The 20,606-nt window shown below is 48.9% G+C and overlaps 1 protein-coding gene across 1 annotated transcript; it reads right to left on the bottom strand.

Annotated features, from left to right (window-relative positions):
* Nucleotides 1–7: 7 nt before the first annotated feature.
* LOC141750111 (DEP domain-containing mTOR-interacting protein-like) lies at nt 8–19,450 on the bottom strand. Its single transcript, XM_074604720.1, has 9 exons — nt 18,789–19,450; nt 11,301–11,479; nt 8,970–9,093; nt 7,529–7,707; nt 6,715–6,900; nt 6,184–6,324; nt 5,790–5,860; nt 3,884–3,988; nt 8–2,705 (listed from the first exon to the last, which is right to left on the bottom strand). The coding sequence occupies exons 1-9, from the start codon at nt 19,448–19,450 to the stop codon at nt 2,580–2,582; spliced, it is 1,773 nt and encodes a 590-aa protein (XP_074460821.1). The 3' UTR covers nt 8–2,579.
* Between the last annotated feature and the right edge of the window lie 1,156 nt (nt 19,451–20,606).

Below are 20,606 nucleotides of genomic sequence, written 5' to 3'. Positions count from 1 at the left end.
TTTTTTTGGCTAACTAAATACACGCCGAGGAAGCCGCACGCTGATTTCCTAGAGCGCAGCAACAAGTCGTGGCTCCCGCCCACTCTCAGGCTCCCAGGGATGAAGTCAGTCCACCCCACTCACATCCCATTAAACATTTTTGAGAGCCCAGCATTTGCACCGAAGGCAATTTGCGTTGCATTTGTTTGAGGAAATTAAGCACATCTGTAAGTTCTGCAAGGCCAGAGGCTGAATCATGAACTGGAGCTCGACGGTGCTGTGGTTCCCAGCTGTGGGATACAGCCCTGACCTCCAACCGGCATGTGGTCCCCGGCCCTGGGAGCGCCCGGGAGAGCCACCCAGCTCCAAGCCAGAACTTTTCCGGATTTTGTCCTCATTGCCAGGAATGGAACAACTGACAGTGGCATTTGTCATTGCAAATGGAGGTCAGATTTTCAGCTACGTCTCCGGGGACTCTCGGCATCAGTCTCCCACTGCAACAGAGCGAGCTGCCAGAAACAGGCGATTGCCGCTCTATAGGAAAGACGGGCATCTGTGAAAGTGTCAAGTCAGATAGAAACAAAATAAAATAAAATCATAGTTTTTAAATATTTGTGCGAACAAAGAAACATTTGCTGGTTCATTGCCATTTTGCTTTACAACCTAGTAAGTATTTAAAAGCATCACATTATACAGGTCAAAGGATAACACCAAAAGAATCACTTAAATCTTGTTAAGACAGAACATGGAGCATTTGGTAGACTGTGAAGCGCGAGTCGTCGCTGCCCTACATGTAAATACCACAGATTACCTCTTCTGCAGTTCCTACTGGATTTCAGTAGTTGCTCAGTTTTGCTACAGTTTACTTTAAAACTAGGAGGTGAGAAAGGAAGGAGCACAGATCTCCTGCACTTTACTTTCAGGGAATTCAGATGCAGAGCTAAAATCCATGCTCCGCTTATGCCAGAAAAATCTGGAGCTTCCTCCAGTGCTTATGTTCAGGTTGTTGCTTTCTGTCCTACCTTTCCCAAGGTGCCCACAAAATGCCGTGGTCTCCTGGTTTTGAGTTTTGTTCAAGCCCAACACTCTGGATTAAACCGTGGGGCCACCACAGACACCCAAAATTCCCCTGACTAGAAACACAAACCAGAATTTAAAAAGCAAAAAGGCAGATGGATGCTGCTTTGCTTGTGCGCTGAATGGCTAGAAACAACAACTGTGAGTATATTGACAAATGGTTTAAAGGATTGTCTGGTTTCACTTAGGGGCTGGAAGGACCCCAGTGGATTATCAATGCAAACATCTTGCTTGGACCACGTTCCAGGAATGCTGTGCTCCAAGTAGTCCTATGGCCTCTGCACCAGCGCTGGGGGAGCACATATCCCTTTATATCAAGGGAAAAAAAAAGGCAGCCAGCAGTAATGCAATACCTAATACACAGCTGACACCAGATTTTCCAGGAAAGTCAGCTCCCCTTTTCACTTTAACACGAATCAAAATCACTATTTTTTTTGGTTTGGAGTTGGGCTTAGAAAAGCCTTGGTTGGTGGCCAAAAGAGCTTCACCGAGGGACCTGCCCTAAGCAGGAGCGCTGGAAGTCATCCTGCTGTACGCACAGCATTGCAGGCTGATCACGGGCAGGGTGCTCTGTGAACTGGAAAGCAAAAAACCTCCCCAGTTTCTTGTTGTTACCTGTTATTCTATATTTAGTTCACTTTCAGGGTAGTCTGCACATGAGTATTCTGCATCGCCTGCCAATGCAGTCATCCTGGGAGCAGCAGGGCCCGGGGGGGCTGGATTTTGGTGGCTTTCACTCATTTCTGCTCACTCCCAGGGTCAAACTCAGGCGACAACACATTTCCTTTTGGCCAGATACTGTTTAGTGTCTCTCCTTCCCACTTCTGCCTCCCGTCGCTAGGTTGGTCTATGACAATCGGGACCTCTGCCTGGCTCCATGCCGAGGTGAAACTGGTTAAAGAATTTAAGCAGTATTGGGGTGTGGAGGCACAAAAAGTGCAATCATGGAAGTCTTGCCTTTTCAAGAAACTCAGCTGGGAAGAACAACGAGTCCTGGCGATGAGCGTGGCTAAGCCAAGAGAGTAGCAGGAGCCCTACTTTACAAGGAAGCATATATCACTGTATTCATCTCCTTATTTTCTTGACAGAGTCGATGGCACGGCTTATCGGGCCATCTGGAAAGCACATTGTGTTCTCAGTAGACTGCACAGACAACTCAAGGGAGCTCAGACGTACTCACTTGCTTGGTATCAAACTTATTGCTGCTCACCGGCTCGTACCACCTGCCTTGCAGCTTGCCTGGGTGGATGGCTTGTTCTAAAGCTTGGTTTCAGGATGCGCTGAACTCTCCTCACTGCCATTAAAAAGGAGCTGCAAGAGCTTAGACCCTTCTCAAGAGCCAAATTGTTCAACAACATCAAAATCCGAGACTTGTCCATTAGAGAGTATTTATTTGAAAATATATTAAAATGCCTGGCTAATATTTCACAGTGAATGGTCCAGCTTGGTCCCTCCCCACAGTCCATCCTTGCTTAGTGGAGTGTCCTGCCTTTCCAAACAGCGGTGGGATGAGACTCCTTCGCTCATTCAATGGCCTCCATGACTTCCATCACGAGAGTTCGTGGTCCTGTCATGATGAGGCTGCTGATGGTCTGATAGTCCAGGTGCAAAACGTACATTCCGTTCACTGAGAAAACAAACTGGCACACCTGCAAGGAGAGGAAGGGCAGGTTACCTTCAGCCGACGTCTTCATGGCAACTTCTGCCTGGGACAGACTTGAGCCAGAGGCTGCAATGCAAATAACTTGCTACGAAATCCCGCAAACCCAAAAGCATTACCACTCCGTAAACTACACTAATAACCATTGTGCTACGATCACTATATCATAAAAAAAGGGTCCAAAGGGATTTAGACTGTGAGCTAACAGAGAAAAAGACTCATTTATGAGCAGTGGTTCACTTCACAGATGGAAATGAAGCACAATATTAACATCTAGCAATTTAGTAGTAAATGAGATTAGGTAAAGAGAAATTAACTGGGCTCTTGAGTAAATGAAACAAATTCATCCATCCCCTTCCAATCCCGCCTGAAGCAAACAAGGAGTCGCCTCTAAAGAATCCCATTATTTCAAATATCTCTGTGACTTTAGACTTAATATCAGATTGTAGAATTATTCCCTCGCTGCTGGGGTTTTTATAGGGAATTGTGAAACTCGACATTTCTTCCATTCACGCCTAAAACCCTACACACAAACCCTGTACGTGCCTGGGTCTAAAATGAGTTTCAAGACCTCAGCTCATTTTACGTGGACTGGAAATACTGGAAGTCACTGGGTGAGTCAAATCAAGGCACGAGTCTAAGATTATTCAGCTTCCATGTACATGGAAAACCGTTCCGTGCAGAACTACATTGTTCGTAGCAGAGAAACACAAAATATGTTACACCTCAGTAGCTGTGAGAGCAGATGATTCAGGATAAAAGCTCTGCTACTTCCCAGCTTCGCTGGCGTTATATACAGTTACTGGAGCTGTACTGGGAATTGTCTGCTTTAATTTTAGCAGCTCAAAAAATTTTGACAGCTCCAAAGTCCACCACAGGGACAGCTTAATTTTGACAAGAGTTTTTTCGGGTCCAGCTGCCCACAGCCCCTGTGCTGCCCTGGCAAATGGCAAATCTGCCGCCATGCAGTCACACATGGGGCACTTTGCCTGCGGAGAGCATCCTTCCCCCTGCCCCTCACAGCACTGCCAGAGCTCCACACGCCAACTCGATCGGACTGATCTCCACTGTGCAAGGTGCGATTATCATGGAGGATGTGTTCAACCCAAAAAGTTCAACCAGGACACAAGTCCTGCCTCCTGTTAAGTCACCACGAGTAAGAAGTACCTTCATCCCTGCAGCAGCAGCAGGTCCTCCTGGGTCGACTGCCTGGATGTGGCAGGGTCTTCCTCCTCTGACCACAAACCCCCAGCCCACTGCATCCCCCACAATCTACAAGCAGAAGAAAGGGGTTTTAGAAACCAAGGTATGGACTGGATAGAGGAGATGCAACAGCTCCTAGTGAGACAGAGAGCTCTGCTCATGATCCTAACCTGTCACGGGTGGGAGAGAAAGGGCTGTGCACCAAGTGGTCCTACAAAGGGTGGCTACAAAGAAGATGGAGACTCCCTTTTTACAAGCAGTCACATAGAAAAGACAAGGGGTAATGTGTACAAGTTACTCCTGGGGAGATTCCCATTGGACACAAGAGGACTATTTTTCACAATGAGAACAATCAGCCATTGGAATAATCTCCCCAGGGAAGTTGTGAATTCCCCAATATTTGACACTTTTAATATGCAGCTGGGCAGAGTGCTAGGCCATCTTGTCTAGACCATGCTTTTGCCAAGAAAGGTTGGACCAGATGATCCTTGAGGTCCCTTCCAACCTGGTATTCTACAGTTCTGTGAAGTGAGATGCAGAACCACAGGTTAATTGCTCTCTGCAAAGCTGCTTTCTGATTAATATTGCCCGCCAGCAAGTGCAGAAGAGTCAAGGACGGGCGGCATGAAGTTGAAGTGCAAGGCATGCACCAAGAGCGTGTTGAGAACATTTCCAGAGCACATACACGGTGCCTTTTCCTTGGCACAGGAGAGCATTTCCAGGGTGGAAGTAGCCACTCAATTTTTCCCACTCTGATCTCAGCCTGTCAGAGCAGTTTGCTGTAATGCTGTGGCCATCTGACGTGACTAAAAGAGAAAAGGAATTCCCAAAGGACTTTGCACATTACCCGTATAAATAAATAACAGCAACTGCACAGCTAAGCAGAAGGAAATGAGCCATGAAAGGCCCAGGCTGGCAGAGTTGAAGGGCAGGGCAAGAGCATTCAGGAGGAGAATGAACGGCATGTCCTCATACATGCCACGCTAATCACCAGCTTGATTTTCCTTGCTCCTTCCCACCAATTTCTACAGCACAGTTAATTCGGGAACCTGATCCACAGCTCCTCCGTAACCCCACCTGTGTCAAACCAGTACGGCAAGCCAGCCCTCTCGCTTCCTAAACTGGCCACTGTGAGATTCCCCCTTTCAAAGGTGGGCAGGAAAGCGCTGAGAAAATTTTACAAAAAAAATAAACAAGCACGATGGGATCCGCAGGGCAGGAACCGTCTTATAACATTCACACCCAGCACCCACCAGCCCTGCCTTGACCGGTCCTACAGCTTTAGAAATAATTAGACAACCAAAAGCCCAAAACACGGGTTTATCTGCAGCATCCTGGAGATTTTTGCAGTGCGTTTATCTTGCCTATGGAAAAAGCCCACCATAAGAAAGGCAAGAGTGGCCCTCGGATGCTCCCCATTCGGTGCTGCTCCATCAGATGCTGATGGATCATATCAACATATCTGACAGTAGGAACCTGAAAGACGCATAAAGCTGTGCATAAAGGTGATAACTGTGCGATAGAGGACGTGTGTCAAAGTCTCAGCTGTCACAAGACTTGACAGATTCTACAGTTTGTGTGGAGCTGGATGAAACATAAATGGGGGTTTTCTTGTCCAGGAAACATTCTCTTTCCTGATCTACCCCTTAACATACATTAAACTAAAGCAGAGGCCATGCACATTTTCACCCACAAGAATACGTGCAGAGATTGACCCACTGAGACGCACCAAGAGAGAGCTGTGATGATGTGACAAGCATTCAAGGTTTCAAGATACAGGGGTCAGAGCAGCGGATGGAAAGCCTATCAAAGAGCGGTCAGAGAGCCTGGTACCGTTGGGTTGGCAATGTCATTTGCTGTGGTCACTTACGGTTAGCGTTTTCTTGATGTAGGGGGCCCCAGGGGACAGGAGCTCTTCATTGGTGACGGGTCTCTTTAACACTAGAGCAGAAGGTGACAGATCCTATCAGAATCAAGGGTTTCGTACAGCAAGTGCCTCACGAGGCAGCCTGGGGATTGCTATGGGCTGGAGAACAGATGTTAGAACCAGCTGCAGTTAACTGCACAACAGAAATCTTTGCATCCATCTCAATGGCTTTCAAAACACTTGCGCGACTTTTCAAATCAAGACTCAGAGGTGAGGCTGACCCTCTCCTCTTGCAAGTCACCAAGGTGACAGTGAACAGGTTTGGACCTGAGGCTTGAGTTGCCCTGAAGGAATAGATGTATCCTGCGCACCGACAGGGCAAGGCAGAAGCTCAGACCTGATTTGGGGTTGCACTCGGCCACGGGAGGGAACACCAGCATAGGAGTAGCGCTGAAGTAGGGGTTGGAGTTTCCAGCGAGGGAAGTGATGCTGCTCCTTCGAACCGCTGAGACAATTTTGATCTCCTTGTTGGTCTGGACTGAAAGAGGCAGAAATAACAGTTACGCAAGGAAGGAACAGACCAGTTTAAAATAACAATCTTGCCCCATCAGCCTGACCCCCATCTGAGAGGTAAGCACATGCTGAAGACAATATTTGAGCCATTTCTTGAGAAAGAATAAAACTAGTTTCAAAGAAGGACCAAGAGCTGAGTTGATGGTAAATTGAGTTATTGCCCTGGGATGGGGAGCTGCGATAGAGACCGCAACTGCATCACAACATCCACCACAAACCAGTGGGATGGGTGATCATTTCATACAATGCCTGGAGGAACACCCTATGCTCTGCTGGAGCAACACCCTCAGCTCTGGAATACTCCGATAATGTAATCCTCGCTTTCGCACCCCTCCACAAATACATCCCCAGTTACCGGAGAGAAAGCTGGTGTTTCCTGGGTCCGGGTTGAGCTTGCGAAGACAGAAGGGGCTGTCTGGGCTCTCGGACAGGGTGCGAGAAGAGTTCTCATTGAGTAATTCTGTGAGACGGCGCCTCCGTCGAAAGTTGATCCAGAATTGGTAGAGGATGTCGCTGTCAAAGAAGTGATGCCTATTGGAGACTAGGAAAGAACAGGGGAGGAGGGAGAGGCTGAGGGGGTGCGAAAAATATGTAGCAAATATACTGAGGGACCCAGATTAATTGTTTTTAATGCCCCTGTGTCCTGTTGCGGTTTTTCTGACTGTTTGAGAAGGCAACCTGCAGGGAAGGAGGAACAGCAGGGCCACCTCCCCAAGAGATGCCACCTCCCAGGGATGCACCACCAAGTCACAGCCCTCTAACCTGCCCCGGCCCCAAGACACCCAGAGGACTCCCTGCCTTCTGAATCAAAAGTTTGATTCCTGCAGATGGTTATGATCTCCAGCCAAGTGAGTCTGAACGTTACACCCTCACAACCCAGCCCTCAAAACCCAGGGGTGGATCCCAGTCCTGCAGGCCGGAGGCTTTGAAGAACTGAAGGGCAACAGCTCAGATTTCAACTCAAAGCCTTTGTGGGTGGTGGAAGATTGCTCGGATTTCAAAGGTCACCGGCTCCAAACATAGAACTAAAAGGCCCCATTGCCATCGCCAAGTGGGCGCTCGACCAGCACTTGTTGCATGACATGAATGGGGATTTGTTCCTAGCACAGCCTTGACAACTACGCTCCTCTCTTGCTTTCCATCCTGGCTCCAGCTGGACCCTCGCTCACCATGCTGAATGATCCCATGTTCCAGGAGCGCCCGTCCCAGCTCTACTGCTTCCTTTCGGTTCTCTGCTTCTCCCTCCTGAATGAGCCAGTCGACCATCTCGCAGCCCAGGAAAGTCCTCTGGTATTTCACCGAGTTCTCCTCTCTCACCTTCAGAATCGACTCTTCCACGCTCACCAGCCTGGCACAGAGGTGGGACAAGCCCCCCCGTGATGCTGTGCAGCCCTGCAGCCCCACACGGGAGCTGCAGCCGGGTAAAGCAAGGCCAAGAGAAGCGGGCAAAGCATTCCAGCCAAAACACTGCTGCCTGGGAGCAGTGGGAAGGGAGGGAGAAATGCAGAGCTGGAGTCGGGCAGCTTTGGAAATCTTCATCACAGCGGAGGAAGCAGCTTCAGCAAAACCGGTTCAGCTGCGACCTCAGCTTAAGACCGCAGGGGAAAGCCAAGCAAGCAACTGAGTGCGTGCAACAAATGGCAGATAGTCCAAATTGATGGAGAAGGTGCGTTTCAGTGAACGCATACTCAGTTTGCAGTGTATGTGAGCGCTAAATCCAGTATCTCCACGAGAGGGTGCAGCGGGCTCAGCCATGAGACGCGCTGGATGCTCTCCCCGGTCCCACGGCCACCGCTGCCGAGCAGAAGCCAAGTACCAGGGATGCGGCTCTGCCAGAGGGTCCTGGAGACAGCCAAATCACAGCCCGCCTGGCTGAAGGGCTTCTCCCTCAAGGCCAGTTTGTGAATCTGGGTGCCAGGGTGTGAGGGTGGAGAAGATGTGAAGAGGCTGCTAAAGGAAACGGGTCCAGAAGGTGGTCTGTGGTTGAACCCAGCCTAACAAAACGACACTCGAGAGGTGCCTGTGAAGATGACTCGGATTTAGAGCCAGAAACAAATCAACACAAATAAAACAAATGCTTGGAGGTGGAAGGAGTTTTCTTTACTGTCTGAGAATTAGTTTTTCCTACCACAACTTTTGCAAATAGGTTAAGCGAGGTGCAGGGGATCCAGGCCCATGAGGTCCCTGAACTCCTATACCCTGCTGACCCTGGTGGGACATAAGCCCTAATCGTGCTGGTGGAAGCAGCTCACCCAGGGAGGCTTGGACAGTGCTGGGAATGGCCAATGGACGTGTCCATCCCGGGAATGCTCAAAGTGCAGACCGGTCCCTGCACTGGATCCCAGAGCCTGCACTTGGTTTGGAGCCCTTGAAAACATCCATGAGTTCAGAGTACAGCTCCTGTCCCAGCCCCAAAGAGGCCGGTTGTCCTGTGGCTGTGACAGGGCTCAGGAAACAGCATTTCCCAACACAGGGCACCGAGAAGGAAGAGAAAAGCCAGCTGTAGCCGTGGCTCCCAGCCGTAGGGCATCATCAGCAAGCGCAGCCAGCAGAGCGCACTCCCAACGCCCCAGCACTGAGGGTTGTTTTGCAGGGGAAGGACTCACGTACTTCTCATACAGACTCTGCCCTCTCATGAACACCTTCACGTCCTTACTGAGTGGGAAGGTCCCGTCGTCCTTGCGGAAGCGGTACAGCAGCTTGGCGTCCTTGTAGTCCGAGTGCTCGTCGCAGACTGAAAGGAGTTGAGAGCAGGAACGTCAGTGCTGCGGGTGGCTGCCAGTCCCTGCGGGACAGACAGAGCTGCACAGCCTCAGCAGGGTGTTATCTCCAGGTGAAAAGCCATGGGGGCTGTGTGGGTTGTCGTCCTCTATGCCCTTGATACCACACAGCAACCAGCATCCGAGCCTTCGGTTCCCAAATTAGGTGCTTACGAATGCCTGCGGGTGCCGGTGGGAGAGGTCAGTCCCACTGAAGAGACCTCGGGAAAGCTTGAGCTCGAATCTACATTTTGATCCAGACTCTAAAATAATTCATTAGAACAAACTGAGAAGTTTTTTGGGTTGGTTTTTTTTTTTCTTTTTGGTGGTGGTGGTGGGTTTTTTGTTTGTTTTTATTTTAAATTTAAATGTTGATGTTTTGGCTTAGACTGAAAGAAAACAAACCAAATTGCCTCAATCATCTTTTTTTTAGAAAGCTACTGCCACATGTAAGTAGACCTGGAGGACAGAAGGGAAAAACCCCATACTGCATCCAAAGCCCTGTAAAAATCACCTCTGTCCCTGTCAAAAGTACCTGTAAGCTAAAACGTACAACGACACCAACTTTTCCACATCATTTTGTGCCAACCCTGCCCAATTGGACTCTATGATCTCAAAGGTCCTTTCCAACCATGAAGATTCTGTGATTCTATGATTCGCATGGCGAACCAACCTCAAGAGAGAAATGCTTCTTCAAAGCTCGGTTCATACTACTGGAATAATCAAATCTATATGAAAAACCTCAGTTTCATCTTGGGGATGAACACACGGTCTGTAAATGCATGGCTCTTCAGTGGCTGCAACATTTAGGAGGTAAATATTTGGGATACGGCTTTGAAATAAACTTGCCTGTAAGAGATTCCTAGACTACAAGTCAAAATAAAAAAAAAAAAAAAAAATCAGCCCCAAAAAAAAAAAAAATCACAATCCAGCTCTTAAATCAGTCAGCCTGCCTTTCTTCAGCTCCATTCATCTGAAGGCAAGGAGAAAATTCAGCCGTAAAAAGAAAACAAAACAAACAAACAGGAAAAAAAAAAAACAGAGTAAAGAATATGCCCAGAAAACAAAGAAAAATAGTCAAAGGGGAAAAAAAAACCACCACAAAGATTTCCTCACTCCAATAACATAATCCACTAGAGTGAAATTCAAAAGACGTAAGATATTTCTTGTGGAAATTTCAAGACTTTTTCATTCTTCTGAGCAGACTGGCAAAACTTCATTCCCCTTCTGGTGAAGGCTAAAATACTAAAAACTGTCAGATTACCTGGAGTTCATCATTCCTCCTGAGCCGTTCTCTTGGTGGGAAACCAGGAGGCTAAAGCCCATGGCTCATGAAGCAAGAAGGCAGGTCAAGAAGGTTGTCTTAAGAGGTGACAGTTTGCATCTCGACAGCTCCAAGGAGCAACGATTCAGATGCCATTGCAATCGGAAATTGAACATAAAACCTTACAGGACCGCGCCCATAGAAAACCAAAGCATTTTTGCTATTTGAAGACCAATTTCAACGTGTTTCCAGCAAGTAATAGAATAACAGCTCAAACCACATCAGGCCATTAAGAGGCAGCACAGACAATGATCTTCAGGAGATAATTACCATCTGCTGGATCCCAGCGGAGAAGAGGGCAAACAGTTTAGACAGCCGATTGCAAAGCACTTAGCGCAGTGCTGCGGTTTGCCGGCAGCCCCGTTTCCGTAGGACTAACAAAAATTAATGGTCATAAGGCAAGTTAGAAAGTCAATGTCTGCATCCTGCCAGGAATTCTCACAGAAACAGGAGGGACGCGGCCGCAATAAGCAATCAAAACAGCACCGGTACCCAATGCTGCACAGGATTAATTAACTAATGGATTTATTTGAAACTGACGGCTGGAGAGATGGAAAAAATAATCAAGTTTAAGTGTTAATGGTTAACTGAGAACTCACTGCTTCAGCTTTATGCTTTTGCGATAAAGCAGAGTTTATTTTTATTCAAGGCAGCTTAAGGTAAAGGGCATTAACCTCAGCAAGTAGCAGACGGCAACAGAGAGTGTTTGCATCGCAGTGGTCCAAGGCAGCTATTTCTGGACCCTAGAGAAGAGGGGGGACGAGAGGGCTGGATTTGGTATGGTTGTCATCACACGGCGACTAGATACACAGCCACCTCCCCAGGGAGACTCAGCGGGTAGCAGAGAAACCCACCCACCGTGATGGATGATGTAGTGGTCCATCAGCTTCTGCATGAGGCGGATGCCCGTCTCTCGGTCCGGCGCTTCTTTGTGGTCGATCAGCCAGTCGGTGAGCTCCTTCGCCACGAAGCAGTTTGGGTATGTTCGGAGGTGGTAGCGTCTGTCCTTAATGAGCTTCCCATCGTGGAGGCGAAGCCTAGAGAGAAAGATGGCCATTGAGCGTAGCTGGTGCTACAGGGGAATTTGGGTCGAATAGCCCAGCGGCTGCCCAGCCTGGGGAAACCACTGATGATTTGGGACTTCTGGCCAGCACCCAGCGACTTATAAACTCAACCACCCCTCTTGGCTTTGCAAGGCTGCATCAGTTGATCCTAAGGAGCCCCCTTCGACATCCCCTTCTCTCCTCCTGCACCAGGCTTAGTCCAAACCATACCTGTCTTTTTATTCTAAACACGCCTCTAAAAAATACACAGCAGCTAACTGAAGCTTGTGAAGAAGGGCCAAAACGCCGAAAAAAAATAAAATAATAGTACATATATTTGTCATCTTGGCACAATTCTGTGTCTAGTTCTCCTTCCCCATAACCACGAAAGCAGGAACGTAGCTGCCCCCAGGACAAAGTCTCAGTCATAGCCCAGGGTGGGAGCAGTAACGGGAGCACTCGTTTCTGCTGCGTGTGTCTAAGAGATGAGTGCCAGGTGGATCTCGTGCGCAATCTGCTAATCCACGGACCACTAATCCACAGCAAGAGTGGACAACAGTCCGGACACTTTCTGATTCGAGCTGGGATAGACTGGGACAGAGTTTACCAGAATAACAAGCGTCCTATGCTGAAAACCCTGAGGTTATGGCTAGTCTGTGACTTCAACGGAAAGATATATATGAGTGAAGGTTACTCAGGTGAGTATGGCTTTGACTTTTAAAAGGACCTTAGCAACCGAAGCAAGCCACAAGGCGCAGAGACCTTATGTGTTCAAGCCAAAGCCAACCCACAGCTTGGCAGGATTTCTGTCCAGGAGCCAAGCTTTTGCCCTGTAGTCATGACTGTTCCCAAAATACTAACCCTGGAAAATGCCCGGTGCAGGCAGCAGACTCAGAGGGGAGATGTTTAATTAATATCTCCTTTGTAACTCCAGGATGTTGCTGGTTTCAAATTATTCATTTCAATTCACAGTTTTGCCCCAGGCCAGTATATTTTACAAAGGTATTAATCACTACAGCCTTTCGTTATTTAATGCCTCACGTTCTTCTGTTCTTTTTGAAGAAGTTATGTGTGCACCACATCACGTTGGACAACAGTTCCAGGCACCCTACGAGAAGTTTTAAATATCCTAAAAATCTATCTGATAATAACGGATTATCCTCTATTGTAGGATTTACAAATACCAGGGTCTTAAAAGTCTTAACAGAAGAAACTTTTGTTGAATTACGATTTAGTAATTGATTGATGTAATTAATGCTCAGGCTAATACGAGTCAAAATAACCCAATGTATTTTCAGATCTTCCAGGTAACTAAAAACCTAACCCAAGGATTCATGCAGAACCAGCTCCTGGTCTTGCCTTTGGCTGGCCTCCCTCAAATACTGAAGCCTATATTCAGTATTTTACTCTCTTTACCTGGAAGATTCATTCCCACAAGTGACCAGGAATCATTCCGCATAGGGATTTTACCCGCACGGAACGGTCTACCCTACAACAGACAGCTGCCTGCTATTTTTAGAGTTTGTAGCTTTTCCCTTTATTTCACGGCCCGCTGTCAAAATGCAATCAGACCCAGAGAGCGGCGGCTGCAGAGAGACTCCCCACCCCGACATCCCTCTGCTATGGGAGAAGACAAACACTCATTTTTAATATCCTTTCTTTCCTTAGTAAGCAGCTAGTGGGACGCCACTTTAGAGGCATGTTTGGTAGAGATAAGAAATGTTTAACCAAGAGTACTCTTATTGCTATCAAGGGTTTGCAGGAGTCCATAAAGACTATATATATACACACACACACACACATATATTTTTACCCCCAGTAACACATAGACCATAATCACACAAGGCCTGAATAGAAACTGGTTGGGAAAATACTATTTACCCTCTAGGTCTTATTTTATCCTGTTTCAGAATACTGCAGAAAACGCGCAAATCTCGCGGGGAAAGGAAAGAAAAGGAAAAAAGATTTTCCGGCAAACAATACTGCTAAAACCTAGGATTAAAAAAAAAATAATAATAAAATTTATTCTGAAACTATTGTATTGGGAACAATTGCGAGGGTAGGAATTAAGTGGCATTTAAGCACCTCTGGAGCAGCACCATGGACGTTCTTGGGCTGTTCTAAGTTTGTGATAATTTTGCCCCCTTGCCCGCAGACCCAGGGCAGCGGAAGATGCAGAGCTCGAGTGTCCTTGTGGGCTTTTCACTTTCCTCTTGTTTACTGTTTCCCCATCAACTAAGAGGAGCCAAATCCTGTCCTTCAGACACAGAAGGACGTAACAGCAACTGCATCTTCGACCAGCTCCGCTGACACCCTCTACCAACCAGTCCATGTAGGATGTTGCAAAAACAAAGCCAGTGAAACCATGAGCGGTTTATAATCACGCACCTGGATAAAAAAAAATATTCCAAAGAAGGATGTGTAATGCAATATTATGAGTTTTCTAGATGCCAAAACCTACCCCATGTACAGATTACTTCCTCAAAAGGGAAAAAAAAAAAAAAAAAAAGGCAGAATAACGCAGGGATAAAATGCTTGCTGGAACACGAGAATTGACTCTTATGAAATACTCCTCGCTCGGCAGTCGGAGCGCTGCTTTCACACGCGTTTGCTTTGGGCAGGCTGCGCTGGGTAACCAAATTGTTTCTTTGTCAAGGTCACCACAAAGACATCATTCATTATTCATCCTGCGTAACCTTGTTGAAAGGGAGATCCACAGCAGTGTAAACAGAAAAGGGGAAAAAAAAAAAAAAGAGAAAAACCGGAACACAAACCCTCTAGGGAATCAAGAGTTCAAGTCGCTTCAGCTGTTACAAGCAGGACTTCCCTGCTCCTCTGGCAGGCCAGCGTTTTCCCAGCGGCGTTGCGGGTGTCCCAGCTGGAGAGCCACCCAGCAGCTCCTCTCTTGACTGCTGCTGTGTTCACACTTCACATAATTTCAGATCAGAGAATTTCTGAAGCAAAGGGCTTTCTTGTATTGGAAAACTTGCTACTTCTGCTGTAGCGTAGTTGCACAGGCAGAGCAATCCCTAAAGCGATAGCTATTCCACACCAAGAACTCACACGTGCCTGCAGGGAGAGGGAACGTCTCCCTGGGACATTCTCCATCACCTCCTACCCACGGGAACAGACCTCGAGCATCTCAAATGCCAAGGTGGATCTTTCAAGGATATTAACTCCGGTTCACATTCCCACAGCAGTTACGTACAAACTAATGGCCCTGGAGAGATGCGTCACCCAAAGGATCTTTTCCGTTTCTATCTTTATAGAAAAGGAAAAAAGAAAAAAAGCAAACAAACAAAACAAAACAACACCAAAAATCCCACAACCCTCAATAAAGAAGCAACTAAGTAAGTGCTTAGTAAAAAGCAGCAACTGAAAGAGGGGAGATTTAGATGAGATATTGTGAAGAAATTCTTTGCTGTGAGGGCGGTGAGCCCCTGGCCCAGGTTGCCCAGAGAAGCTGTGGCTGCCCCATCCCTGGAGGGGTTCAAGGCCAGGTTGGACGGGGCTTGGAGCAGCCTGGGCTGGTGGGAGGTGTCCCTGCCCAGGGCAGGGGGTGGCACTGGGTGGGCTTTAAGGTCTCTTCCAACTCTAACCATTCCATGATTCTATTCCTTCTCCTCTCACTTTTTCTGCCCAAGACATAAATTTAGCGAGTATATTTCACATTTCAGAGTGATTAATGCAGCTTAACAGAGCTATCAGACAACAGGTGGTTCACTTGACCATGAGGAATATCCAGAAGAGATTGTACAAGGGCTTGTCTATACTTGAGAAACTCAGATTACAGCAGGGTGTGAATTCAAAGTGCAGTAGCTGTCCCAGGATATCTCTGTGCAGATAAGCCATTTGTTGCAATTAGAAATGACTAATTGGGCTTCTTTTACAGAATGCCACCCAGGAGCACACAACGCCCAGTAGTGTGACTTTCATGCAAGTTTATATGTCTGAAACAAAAAGAGTGACAGCAGATGTGAGGATGGAGCCTGAGACAGCCACCTTCTCACACCTAAGACCACAACAGCGGCGGAAATTATTATCTTCATCTTTTTCGTGGGGAGGGACTCAAGACCCAAAACTCCTCTTCCCCTTCCACGGACTAGAAGGCAGCATCCCCGTGGAAGCGAAGGGACCCTGGCAGACGGACAGCCCAAAGCACAGCGGCCGCTCTCCCCTTGATTCCTTTAGGATCTGTGCTGTTCCCAGCCAACCCCACGACGCATTCCCTCACCCCTCGCCTGTGCAGCTATTTCTGGCTGGGAAGCGCATCCTGACACTGAACAGACTCATCCCTCCGGCCAAAGCAAACTCGGAGGGATTTGCAAACTTGCTGGGAAGCCAAAGAACTGTAAAGATGGAGCAAAGGTTTGTTTGATTAAATACAATAGTGGGGAGGCAGGGCAGGAAGCAGAGAACAGGGGAAAAACAAATGTTTGAGATTTCATGTAGATACAACAGCATTATTTGCTGTTCACAGAGTCAGGGCAGAGCACAAGGCTCCTTTACATGCTGCTTTACTCCTTACCTGGGGAAAAGCAGGGGAGAACGATGTGGACATTTGTCTCTGCCCCATCTGCCATTGCCTGAGATGTCATTCAGCCTCTCTGCCTCAGTTTCCCCATCGCTACTTATTGGACGGTCAGGCCCTGGGGAGATTCGTATCACTAACTCCTTACCTGCCAGGCTGCAAGATCCCCAAAATACAAGAGAGAGACTCGAGCACTCAGCGTGCTCTGCATCCCTCAAGTCTCCTTCCAGCCAGAGGAGCTGCAGGGGAAGGAGGAGCCCAGCCACGGGTTGGTGTCCATCTCTTCACCCTCCTCCCCGGGTTTTACACCCCGTGCTGCCAGCAGCTCCTCCTGGTCTTTCTGCACTGGGAACAGGCTCCTGCCCAGACCAAAGCAGAAGGATGCGACTGCTCTGTGCCAAGCCAGCAGCAGAAGGACCCACCTCTCCATCACTGTGAGCACTGGGGTCCTTCCGTGGCCTTTAGACCCATCGCCCACAAAACACCGCCGAAGAGGAGAGCAGTTGTGCCGGATGAAATCCACCCGCTCTTCTCCACGCAGCAAAGAGCTCGAGCTTTTCAAGAGCAGGTCGGGGGCACAAAGCAGTCAAGGCTGCCCAAAGGCAGATCGGGTCGCTCCCTGCGCTGCAGCGTTGGCAAAACAGCACGTGTCTCCCAGCATCCCGGCTTTAGCGTACGCCAGCCTCCGAGGGGAGAGCTCTCACCTCCTCTCTCCACTCCTACGTGCTTCCCACCCCTCCTGTCACTCCTTCCAGCAGAGACAACCTGCATCAGGTTCACCCTGGGGTAGCAAACTGAAGAGGAACAAGCAGTTCAAGATTGCAACCTGCTGCAATGGGCTTGGACTGAAAACTCTCAGATTTTGGGAGCTCCCTAACCAGGAAACTCCAAGGCACTGCAGCCACTGGGGGAGTGCAGGAGAAAAAAAAAATATAAAAAAATGGGTGCCCCAGAAACTACATACATTTTGGGTTTTCTATTCAACTTTATCCCTGTTGCACTAATGGAAAGATATTCCCTCCCTGCACAAACCTTTTCTCCCTTCAGGCTTTCAGCATCCTTTTTAAAGGCTCAGGGTACGTTCACACTGACAACAAGGAGTGAAGATTACAGACAAATGTTGGGATGAAAAAATGACTTGGTATTATTTGTTTTCCGAAGTGTGCAACACTTGTACTATGCCTTTACCTCTCTTATAAGAGGTAGCACACACTATAGTAGAAGAGCTCTGTTCACAAACACATTTATTGTATCCCCTTCTCCTCCTTGCAGTCACAATCGCCAAACGCTCCAGGATCTGACACGCTCCTGTCCTGCCAAAGGCGTGAGGAAGACACATCATTCCCCTTGCTCGGGCACTGATCACAGCTTTAACACATGGCTCCATTATTGTATTTTCTTTCCGAACACCTTTCCCCCTCCTTTGGCCCAGGCTACTTTAAACCTCAGTCACTCCACATGAGTAAAATACTGGAAATATAAATATGAATAAGCCTGCCCTGCCCGCGGGATGGAAAAAGTCATGACTTTACATCTCTTGCCTTGAGTTATTGAAAGGCAAGTCATTCGGGTCAGCTGCTTTTGCCTATAAGAGCGTTCAGCTCCTTTCCAAAGCCTCGCTCACAACGTGGGCTGCGAACACTGCAAAGGCAGAAAGGTTAACGCAGCCTCCCCCCCCAACAGCAGCTCTGCCCGTCACTACCTAAGGAAAAGATTTCATTTCTGGAGCTAGGACGGTAATATTAGTGAAAGACAATCGGCGGGCAATGTGGCTAACCATCACTACGTATTTAAAATCCAGCCGCTTTGGCCACTGCCTGTGTTTTCAAGATGTGGCCCTAACCCTTAGCTGGAAGTTATCAGTCCTTGATACAGTACAAATAATAAAGCTAAAGCTAACATGACTCACTGAGAATGGGCAACATAGCGACACAGAGCTAATTTTAGGAATCTGATGTTAGCAGACTTGGGCTCTGGGCTCTTTACATTACTCAAGGGTATATTTCCTATTTTCCACCCACATTTCAAAACTAAACAAAGAGAACGGCTCCAGATACACACAAGCAAACTCTGCTCAAGAGACAAATATTGCATGCTTAGAAGCAAGGGGGGGAGGGGGTGTGGGGGGAGGGAGCCTGACCTCAGGCACACAAAGAACACCTTTTCTCAGGCACACAGGTTTTCTTGCATAGGAGAACGTATTTCTGCCTTCATGAGGAAAAAAAAAAAAAATCTCAGAAGTTGCCGAAGAACTGGGACGACAAACCAGCAGGAGTTCCCAAAAGTGACTTTCAAGAGAGGGAAGACCCTACGTGTTGCTGTGCGAAACAATCCGGGTGCATGGCACCCATGGGATGACCTCCCAAATCACCCCCAAAAGTCCCAATGCCACCGGAGGCGGTGCTGCCCCCAGGGACCAGGGACCCTGGGGAGGCTGCTCAGTGCCATCACATCAGGCTCTGGGTTTAGAGGAGGATGCAAAGGGATTTAAAAATCCCTTTGCCGTCTAAAGCCACCTGCCAGGCCCCTGGCACCCGGAGGCAGAGGGCAGGAGATGCCCAGAGAGGAGCAGCAGGACAAGGTAACACGGGAAAGGACCTGCTTCACCACCGGTTTGGTGGGTGAAGGAAGGACCAGCAGATACTGGGGAGGGGAGACATCAGCACCTGGGGGGAAAGCACTTGCTAAGGAGAAAGCTTTGAGCCTCCTGCTGACGGGGTAGAGCCCAGAGCCCCCGGGTACAGCCAGGAGGAGGGCCCCATCCCCTCCTACCTCAGCTGCTCTCCAGCGATCATCACCTCTGCCCTGTAGTGCTGCTCCGTGGCTTTCTTCTTCAGGCTGCTGCTCAGGCTCTCCATGCCGGGCTGGATGCGGGCGGCAGCGGGGAGATGCTCCCGGGGCAGCAGGGAGCACCGGGGGCCCCGCACATCCCATGGGATGCGGGCTGGGAAGATGCTGGCCCCCAGCGCGGTCCCCAGCCCGGCTGGCGAGGTGCAGGTAGGCAGCCTGGAGTTGCTGGCTCCGGCTCGCCGCCTCTCCTTCCCTCTCTGGAGGAGGAGCCTGCTGCAATCCGATGCTGGCTCTGCTGGTTTCTCACCCGCTCGGCTCCAGCAAGGCTTCCGCTGAGAGCCGGGAAGGTGGCAGGCTGGGGACAGCATCCTTTCCGCACACTCTGCGTAGATGAGTCCAGCAGGGTCCGGCCATACACAAGCTGTCGGATGCGTGGTTTGGTAAGATGGACAAAGCAAGTCCCTCCTTATGCTGTAACTTTCCTGTGAAGGGTTCAAGACATGCCATTCCCCAGTGCAAGCCATGTGGCTCACTCCCAGCCTCTTCCCTAAGGGCTTTCCACCTCTCCCCAGAGCAGGCTGCATCCAACGCCGTGGCCAACACTTGCTAAAAGTGGGCTCAGAGCAGCTTGAGCCCTTCTTCATTGCAGCTGCCGTCACAGAGGTTGGACAAAGAAGCACAGGCTGTAATTAGCAAGAGCTGGCACCGACGAGTCTGGGACTCCGCTGGTGCCAAGCTGTTTGTATGGTGCTACTGGTGACAGCCTTTAAAACCTGCCTCCAGGCGCCGATACCTGCCTCAGCTCCTACCGCTCATTTCCACTATCGGGATATTTTCTACAGGCCAGAGCTGACCTGAAAGAGATGGTGCTCAGCAAAGAAATAGGTGGAGGATCTGGGATGTGGAGATGGTTAACTACCATCCATCATTACCAGCAGATGCGTGTGCAATTATATTTCCATTAGTTAAAGTAGGAGTGCAAAATACTGGCTGGCATAAAGGACCAGACCTCCGAAACACAAAAGAGGGAGGAAACCTACCAAAAGAGAGTGTGGGGGAGATGAGGTTGAGGGAAGGGGAGGAAATTCTATCAGCTAAGGAGAATCTGCTTCAATTTGCAGCCTCATAAAGTACCAGTAAACTAAACGCTGTCTTTAGTTAGATCATCTTCAGCAGCAGTTCATCAGTGAGGAGCTAGTTAGCCCGTATCCCTGTCAGCCCAAGCAGACCCTTCCAGGCTGACCTTCCCCCCGCACCATAACATCGCTAAGCCAAACAAGCTCAGGTTGGTGTTTCGGGAAGCGTAGCCGCAGCGGCCAGGGCCAAGGTTGGAAATCAAAGGGAGAGCTGTGTGCCTCCTGCCCAGCGAGCCGGCACGTGGGACCACACAGCCTTGGTGCTCCTGAACGAGCTCAGTGTCCTAAAACACCGCCTGCGGTTGTAGGAAGGCAGGAGAACGGAGGAGGACCAGCTCTTACAGCCCACCTGCCCCTGGCCGAGCTGGCCCTGGGCTGTCTGTGCCTCCAGTGTCTTCCTCACCCTTTGTGACCTCTCTCCCAAAAGCGAATCATTGAAACACTTTCCTTTTGTCACCTGAGAAGTAAGATTTTTAGATGGTGATAGCTGAGCTCCTGGATTCCTAAGAGGTGAACGCTGAAACGTTTCAGAGGGTGAGACAAATGCCTTGCGAGCTCTTCAGAGTCCAGGCTGGGGTGCAGAGCTCAGTAACACCCAGTCGCTGACAAACTGCTAATTTTTGCCGAGTCAGGAAGGGATTTTCCTACCGCCCCAGGAGAGACC

This window comes from Larus michahellis, chromosome 12 (genome assembly GCF_964199755.1).
Source record: "Larus michahellis chromosome 12, bLarMic1.1, whole genome shotgun sequence".
Taxonomy (NCBI): domain Eukaryota; kingdom Metazoa; phylum Chordata; class Aves; order Charadriiformes; family Laridae; genus Larus; species Larus michahellis.
The sequence above is the reverse complement of the archived record's forward strand: the minus strand, read 5'-3'. Positions and strand labels throughout refer to the sequence as shown.